Raw genomic sequence first — 8,560 nt, forward strand, 5'->3', positions numbered from 1 at the left:
TGTTAAACTACATTTGGTTTCTAATGTGTATACATTATGTAGTTTAAATATCTTCTTTACGTAGTTTTTACATATGCAAGATCAATATACATATACAATATCAATATGTTTTTCAACTTTCATCTATCTTCAAATCATGCAATTAAGTACCATATAATGTAAGTAAATTAGTATAACGGGAATGTTTAACATATAACACAATAATCAACTAATGTATTTTTCAAATTAGCTAACGTAAAATCATACTTTACATAATAAATACCAATTTACATCACTCCTTACCACCATCAATTCAAACATATAAATGAGTGGTCAAACTATGTTACAAAGTTAGTAAAATAAAATTGCAAATTCGTAACAAACAATTCATAACCGATGTAGATAAGCTTTTAATTAAATTTGCAATTGGATAAACATTCAAAATTTCACGCAGGCGTTATACCACGTAATTATATATGTTCAAAATAGGGGGATGTTGCTATCGCTAATTACAAATAGCAAACAATGAATTTGTATTTCTAAATAATGATTTTTAATAAATTTTTCACAATATGTTCATAAATTAATTTGAAATTGGACATTACACATAGAATAAATTATTTGTAATAAGACGGGTTCGACGCTTTTGTAAAAGAGTATTCAATAATTTTTTTTATCATATTTACAATCTAATTTAAAAAATATTATACTACATAAAAAAATTATTAACCCAACCCATATAACACTTTCCCCAAATAAATTTTATAAAAAATTCTATCTAAACTTACCTACCTAACCCTTCCTCCAAACACATCTTATTCATAAAACTATCATAACCCTTTCCCCAAACAATTATTATCATAAAACTACGTTTCTAAATCCTTCACCCAAACAAGGGTTACGATAAAACTAGGTTCAACATAACACTAGTTTTATATAATACTAACCATTCTCTAAACTAACCATTCTCTAAATTAACCATTCCCCCAAACGCACCATTAGGTTTTCGATGAAAGGCAATTTTGACATTTTAAGTACTCATTTGTCCTAAAAAGTCCTTGAATTTAAAACACATGCCAAAAATCTTCAATATCCTAATTCTGGCAATTTCCCATTTTTTATTTGGCCATATACATTTTTTAAAAATGGTTATTTATCAAAACGGGTGATTCTATTTTGGTCATTCCATACAATTTCTCTACAAATTTTCCAAACTGAAACCCAAAACCCAAAACCCAAAACCTCGCTTCTTACTCAGCCGCTAGACCGTCCGCCCATCTTCAGCGCCGCCGCACGTTTCTGTCGACCGCCGCACCTCTGCTCGCACTGACCTAGACCACCGCTGTGACTTAGATCAATTCAGTTCTCCATCTCCTCTTCGTTGTCGCGCCTCAGCTCGCCGCCATTGTCGACCTCGCCTCACCTCGCCGCACCTTGCTGCCATCGTCGCTGGTTAGTTTGATTTCTAAGCTCTTTGTTCTTTTTCCCACACTGTTGTGAAATTTGAAAATCCCCAAATTTTAATTTAAACAGTAGTTAGGTAAAATGGCATCTTCATGCTCAAGCCAGGGCCAATCTTCTACTTCCATAAACTCAACCTCCTCCATTGTTGAAGATGCAACAAAACCTCTTTGGAAATATGTGACCAAAATTCTTAAATTAGGTGATGGGGGTGGAAATTTCTATTGGCAATGCAATAAAAAAAAGCTCTTATACACGAGTTAGAGTTCATTTGTTGATAATGATGCTATGGAAGTTTAAGATTTGAACGCTTGAAGTTTTTCTAATATCTAGTCTACTTTGTGCTAGGGACTTTGTGCTAGGGACTTTGTGATGCTAATATGTATTTAGGGATTTGGTTATAAAATGACGTATCCTAGACGTATCCATATACTAGTATTTTCTAGTAGTCGATGAAGTGCCTTATCCTATCGTATCGGGAATCTGTATCTGTGTCCGTTCTTCCTAGGTTTTTGCACAAAGGTTGTACTTTGTAACTTTTTCTCTGTAAAACTGTTTCTTGTTTTCAACCTTTGCAATTCATGATTTTTCTTGCGGTGATATGTGCTGCAGATATTGGATTACTGATTCGTAGAGATAGCAATGGATATTGATGGGGATTTTGAGGACACTTCTCGCCGAATTCAAGTGCGGTTTATCACCAAACTCAAGGCTCCTTTCAAAGTTCCAGCGAATGCCATTGCCATTCCCTCTAACCTAACAAGACTGGGTCTTTCCACCGTTGTTAACAATCTTCTTTCTGCTGGTATTCTCTCTGATCTTGTCTACGATGTCTTCTGGTTATTTGATATTTGGCTGGAACCATGTTTCTGAGCTTCATATAAACTTACTTTTTCATTAATTAAAAATTATTACTGGATAGGGAATCCTGAGTGGGAAGAAGAACCATTTGATTTTCTAATTGATGGTGAGCTTGTCAGAATGTCGCTGGAGAAGTTCCTTCTTGCCAAGGGCATCTCAGCGGTAATATAATTTGGGCTACTTGTATTGTTTATTTATTTTATCAATTTTTAGCTACAAAGCTGTGTGGAAACAAAATGAGAAACTTTAGAATTCTCAAAATATCGAGTTTGTTTAGATTGGATTTTGTGAGTTGAAGATCTTATCTGTTATTGTGGCATAAAATAGGAAAAAACATTGGAAATTGAGTACTTTAAGGCGGTTGCCCCACGTAGGGAGGAAGAGCCTTCTGTTCATGATGATTGGGTCAGTGCAGTTGATGGGTCTTGTCCTGGGTAAGCACTTGAATGCAACATCTACTTTGTTATCTATTAGTCATCTGTAATTCTTACTATCACTTTCGTCTCTCTCTCTCTCTCTCTCTCTCTCTCACACACACACACACACACACACTTTAAAAATGCCTGCAAGTTCTAAAGATTTAGTGATGATAGTGCCACTTCTTTCCCTTTCAGTTTAGTTATCTGAGTGTCAAAGATAAAGACATACAATAAAACTTTTTCTATAGCTGCATGTAGAACAGTGTAGTGTATTTTATTGAATGTGGATACTCATAGTTATTATTTTTTTCTTAGTAGTAACAGCTTATATGCTCATCATTAAACTGTTATTGCTGTCTCTTTACAATAAATAGTTGTAGTTATGTATTCACTTGTATTTTGCAGGTTCATTTTGACAGGTTGTTATGATGGCTTAGGAAGGTAATCTGTTGTTTTTTGTAATATGTCTTTTAGTACTTGAAGGAACACAAAAGCTGTTGCCTTTGTTACTACAGTTTCGTGAACAACCTAAAAACTTCTCTTATTGTTCCTTAGGGTGTGGGAGTCTGCGGGATTGTGTACGCATATTCTTGAAGGTCACAGTGATGCCATATCTTCTGTTTGTATTGTGAACCCTGGAGGTATTTACTACAATTAATAGCTTGGACATTGAACGATTCTTTGCCTGTTGTATTAGTAGATATTTTTTTTTTCTATATCAGATTATTAATTATTTCTTGTAAGCAATGCTTTCAAAGGATAAATGTGTTGAGGTTTTTCCTCTTGAAGAGGCAAGGCTTAAGCCCTCCTTAGGTGGTATAAGGCGTAAGCCTCAAATAGTGAATTATAAACATTTTTCGAATTCTTAATTGGTATGACCAAGTAATGCTAAACATGATAGTCATAGAAAAGTGAACAGAAAATTTGCTGCATAATTCACTTATCTAGTAATTTAAAAAAGATGTCTCTATCATTACAACTACTACTATTGTTATTAATAGGATTAATTTATAACAATAAGTTTTGTCTTCAATATTTTTTGAAGTTAAAGCAGTAAAAGTAGTCCTCATTCAAATTGTTACAACTCAAACTTACTGTTTTTGAAGAACTAAACAAATCAACATTATTTTTTTGACAATTGGACGATGTGTAGAGATAGGGCCGTTTGGGGAAGGGTCGAGTTATGGAGGGTTAGTGTTATGATAAAACTAGTGTTATGATAAACCTAGTTTTATCATAACATGTGTTTGGGGAAAGAGTTTAAAAAGTTAGTTTTATGATAAGATGTGTTTGGGGGAAGAGTTTAAAAAGGTGGTTTTATAGGGGAATTGAAGAGATTGGGTTATGGGAAATTGAAAAAGGTTTAAGAAGAAGGAGAGAGAGGGAAGAGGGGTTATGGTAACCCTAAAACAAGGGTTATGATAACCCTTCTCTCAAACAAGGGTTAACCCCACGTTGATAACCCTTGGGCCAAACAGCCCTAGTGTCAATATGTTTTCGTGAAGGCGAAAGCATCTTATGCTTTGACTAAGGCATATGTGCTTTGAGGCAAGCCTTGATTGCTTTTTAAAACAATGCTTGTAAGCACTTGCTCCTATTTTCTATATCAAATCATCACTATATTTATTCGATTTCTACTTCTTTTTCCAAGTGTAGGATGCCCTTTTTGTTTATTTATTTTTTTAATTGATAACAATTGGTTATTGTTATTTATAATAAATAGTATTTTAATGAATCAGAATATTTCATGTTAACATGAACATTTTGAATCAGTTGTGTTTGAGAAATTTGTTGTACATGCTGAGATGTGCGTCCACGTTTCATGGTTAATCTTTAACCCACGTTTTCTTCACTGAAAGTGCTAGGAAATCCTTGTGTCTGAACTTCTAGTTTCTTGTGCAAGTGGCATTCTTCTCAAATATATTATCAATATCTTTTCGATTTCAGAAACTTCTGAATCATTGGGTTTCAGACCTTGTTGCCATATAAACTATATCTGATTTTCCAGTAAAATACTAGTCTTCTAATACTTTAAATTTTATTATTTTACTGAAATGCGATTCTTTAATTCAAGTGTGAATTTTGAATTGGTATTTTAATTTCCCATTTTTATTCCACTCTATAGTGTCTATGATTTATTAACTTTTGGCCATGCTAATACAGAAGCAACTAATGTCACTCTTGCCACTGCTTCAAAGGATCGAACACTCAGGCTATGGAAGGTAACTTTGAAAAAGTACAGGTTTAAAGTTGTACTGATGTAATTGATAATCTAACAAAACAATCTTTCTTGTTTCTATTTGAAGTATTCAAAAGACGATCGAGTTAAAAACCCTACCAAATTAAGGCCTTTCAAAATATTGAAAGGACATAGATTGTCTGTACAAAGTGTTGCATCACAGAAATCTGGACACCTGGTACAGTCTCATTCTTATGGTTCTTTTGTGTAAATCTGTTCAAGTAAAAAGTGAAAGCTGCAGCTATCAACTCCCAAGTTCAACACATGTTACTTTGATCTTTTTATTTTGTAATGTAGATCTGCTCAGGTTCTTGGGATCACACAATCAAGTTATGGCGAACGGATGAGCATCAGTCTGAAGGCGATGTCTCCATTAAGAAGAGAAAAATGAATAACAAGGCTGAAGAATCTCAGTTAGAGGTTAAACTTTGTTTTTGTTCTTTTTTAGTTAATTGAATCTACATCATGTTACAAGACTCGGTATTAGTTTACCACTGGAGAACATGTTTTACTGTGAAGCTCCAATTTCAGGAGGGTTATGGAAAATGCTAGATTATGGTAATGAAAACAAGGAAAAGGAATGGCTCCAATACTAGTTAAATGTTTGTGTTTGTCAAATGGTTACAGATTGGGTCACTTTATGACCTGGATTCTCACTTCTACCCTGTTTTGACTAATTTGAGTTTCCTTAATGAGAGTTTCATGAAAAATAACTGTTGTTACCAACCAATTTTTATTTTCTGCATTGTAATTTTGTTCTGTAATGGAGCTTATGTCAAGAAACTCTGGATTAAATTAATGTATAAAAACATATCTAACAGGAGGACTCTGTTGCTACACTTGATGGTCATTCACAATCTGTATCGTCAGTTGCATGGCCAAAGCATGAAGAAATTTATTCAGTATCGTGGGACCATTCTGTTAGAAAATGGGATGTTGAGACGGGCAATGTTTTGTTTAATCATGTAAGATTCTGAACTCTCCTTGTGCAAGTGTTTTGACTTTTTGGATTTTTTGTTTTAAATGCATGAGGTGGGTGTCCGTAGGAGGAAGGTATGCATTCACCATATCCATGAATTTTTCTTTAGAAATTTGCTTTTATTAAAATGTGGTCTGCAAAGCTTGATCTCCTGGAAATACATTAAACATGTATAGAAGTTGTTAGGACATGTTTGGAAGTAGTTTTGAAATAGTTAAAAGTTACTTTTATCATGTTCAAATTTGTTTCAAAACATATCTTTATTCATTCAAAAGTGAAATCAATATAATGTTTGTGTTAGATACCTAGATTAGTATAGGGCAGGGGTATAAGGGTAATTAGATAAGTAGGCAGTTACATGGTCATAAATAGGTAGTTGGTGAAAGAAGAAAGGGGAGATCAGTTTGTGGGTAGTTTTCCTGCACTCTTCCTGGTGTTCTATCAGTTATTTCTGTTATTTTCATCTTAGAATTGATATTCATCGATTCTTCTTTGTAATATTGAGGTTTATATCAATTGAATAAGAACACATCTTACTGGTGTTCTACCAGTCTGATCTCACATTTTTACAAATGTCTTCCGTTCGATTAAAATTATTTTTGTATGATTAAAACTATGTTTTGTTTCAGGGTGATTTGAACATGACAAGTGATTTTAATCGTTTTAAAAGGCTTTGATAGTTTGAAACTGTTAGCAGTAGTGAGGGAGGGATATTAGACAATTGAAAATATCCCCTTTAGATGATGGAAGAGAGGGAGGGATATTGGATGATGGAAAACCTTGATTGTCCCTTCTATGTTGGTAGAGGCAGGATTATGGAAATGCGCTTCCCACCTTCCCTTTGGTGTTTATGAAAGGAAAGAAATAGCCGAAGTTTTGAAGATACGTTTGGTTCTTTTAATTCTATTTAGACGGCCGTGCAACACATGGCCTGGTTTGTACCAATTACATTGGATTCTTTTGTAATTATTGTCGTTTTTTTTTTTTGGGGGGGGGGGGGGGGGGGGGGGGGGTTCTCTACCTCCGCGGCTAGGTTCTCTCTTTTGTCTTGCTTGAAATATAAATATCTATTTCCTCTCAAAAAAAGAGAAAAAAGAAAAGAAAAGAAGAAAGTATCCCATTTATGTGCATGTTATTGGTTGTTACATACCTGTCGTGAAGCAGCAGGCGAAGGTCCTTTGGCAATTTATGACAATTTAGCTAAGGTTCCCTTACTTTGAATGAACTATCTTATGTCTTCATGTTAATTGATCTTTCATGAAAGATGAATCCAATCGTCCCCGTTGGCAGGTATGTGGTAAGGCACTCAACTGCCTCGACATTGGAGGTGAAGGTTCCTCTCTCATTGCTGCCGGTGGCTCGGACCCAACCATTCGGATATGGGATCCTCGTAAGCCAGGTATACGAGACTGGAAATGAGCTGCAGAGAAATTTCCCTCTTAAAGTACTTCCTGTTTCTAATGATGTGATTTTTTATAGGAACTTCAAGTCCTATCTTTCAGTTCTCATCTCATACTTCCTGGGTTTCGGCTTGCAAGTGGCACGAAAAATCTTGGTTCCATTTGCTGTCTGCATCATATGATGGGAAAGTTATGCTGTGGGATCTAAGAACTGCGGTACACTCGAATATTATTCTATTATGCTCTCTATTATTCGTTATTATGAATTAAATGCATTGACCTTGTGGTAAAATTGTTTTTTCTTCTTTTTTTTTTTTGTTCATCTTACAGTGGCCTTTAGCTGTAATCGACTCTCACAAAGATAAGGTACCCATTTAATTCCCCTTCCTCTGGAATGTAGCCTTTGCCATGTACGTACAATCTTTGGTTCCATTGGTGAATATGTTGCAAATTTCAGGTACTATCTGCTGATTGGTGGAAAGATGACAGTGTTGTCAGTGGCGGGGCAGACTCTAAACTGCACATTTCGTCGGGAATTTATGTTTCGTAAGTTAAAAGCTACAGCTATGGTGATTTTCGTGACTATGAAAAGGCTCTTGGATGCTTGCAACAGTCCCAATCTTTGTTGCTTCTTAGTTTTGTACTTTCCAGTTAATGAAAAGGCTCTTGGATGCTTGCAACAGTCCCAATCTTTGTTGCTTCTTAGTTTTGTACTTTCCAGTTAATGAAAAGGCTCTTGGATGCTTGCAACAGTCCCAATCTTTGTTGCTTCTTAGTTTTGTACTTTCCAGTTAATGAAAAGGCTCTTGGATGCTTGCAACAGTCCCAATCTTTGTTGCTTCTTAGTTTTGTACTTTCCAGTTAATGAAAAGGCTCTTGGATGCTTGCAACAGTCCCAATCTTTGTTGCTTCTTAGTTTTGTACTTTCCAGTTTTGGGTAGAGCTGTATCAAAAGGGAAATATAAAAGGTAAAATTGCATATTTTTAAATAGGCAGAGTGAAACTTGAGAAACTGACGCTTTGTTATTTATAATTCATTCTTTTTTGAGTTTGTTTACCCAATAACTTCTTGAATGATGATACAAATCGAAATGCTTACTAAATAGTATTTTTGGTCTTTTCTACTTTTATCTTAAATGTATTAATTATATATATATACATACATACATATATATATATATTTTAACTACCATGAAAGATTTGTTAGAGTTGATGTTTTATT

The 8,560-nt window shown here is 34.6% G+C and overlaps 1 protein-coding gene across 2 annotated transcripts; it reads left to right on the forward strand.

The window, feature by feature from the left end:
* The first annotated feature begins 1,089 nt into the window (after positions 1–1,089).
* On the forward strand, positions 1,090–8,237 carry LOC103486017 (ribosome biogenesis protein WDR12 homolog). Of its 2 annotated transcripts, XM_008443810.3 has the most exons (15): positions 1,152–1,431; positions 1,789–1,962; positions 2,053–2,245; positions 2,363–2,463; positions 2,629–2,735; positions 3,126–3,161; positions 3,276–3,361; positions 4,884–4,942; positions 5,027–5,137; positions 5,257–5,379; positions 5,781–5,924; positions 7,229–7,337; positions 7,418–7,554; positions 7,669–7,704; positions 7,796–8,237. In XM_008443810.3, the coding sequence occupies exons 3-15, from the start codon at positions 2,083–2,085 to the stop codon at positions 7,886–7,888; spliced, it is 1,305 nt and encodes a 434-aa protein (XP_008442032.1). In that variant the 5' UTR covers positions 1,152–1,431; positions 1,789–1,962; positions 2,053–2,082; the 3' UTR covers positions 7,889–8,237. The 2 variants fall into 2 exon arrangements, with proteins under 2 accessions (XP_008442030.1, XP_008442032.1); XM_008443808.3 differs by lacking the exon at positions 1,789–1,962 and having other exon boundaries at positions 1,090–1,431.
* The last annotated feature ends 323 nt before the right edge of the window (positions 8,238–8,560 follow it).

The sequence above is a fragment of the Cucumis melo genome, chromosome 8 (assembly GCF_025177605.1).
Source record: "Cucumis melo cultivar AY chromosome 8, USDA_Cmelo_AY_1.0, whole genome shotgun sequence".
Taxonomy (NCBI): domain Eukaryota; kingdom Viridiplantae; phylum Streptophyta; class Magnoliopsida; order Cucurbitales; family Cucurbitaceae; genus Cucumis; species Cucumis melo.

Bases quoted from the DNA above. Each gene is read 5' to 3' on its own strand.
- LOC103486017 (XM_008443808.3), top strand. From the start codon at position 2,083: ATGGATATTGATGGGGATTTTGAGGACACTTCTCGCCGAATTCAAGTG. The intron at 2,246-2,362 runs GTATTCTCTCTG...ATTACTGGATAG, and splicing joins TAACAATCTTCTTTCTGCTG to GGAATCCTGAGTGGGAAGAA. The intron at 2,464-2,628 runs GTAATATAATTT...GGCATAAAATAG, and splicing joins TTGCCAAGGGCATCTCAGCG to GAAAAAACATTGGAAATTGA.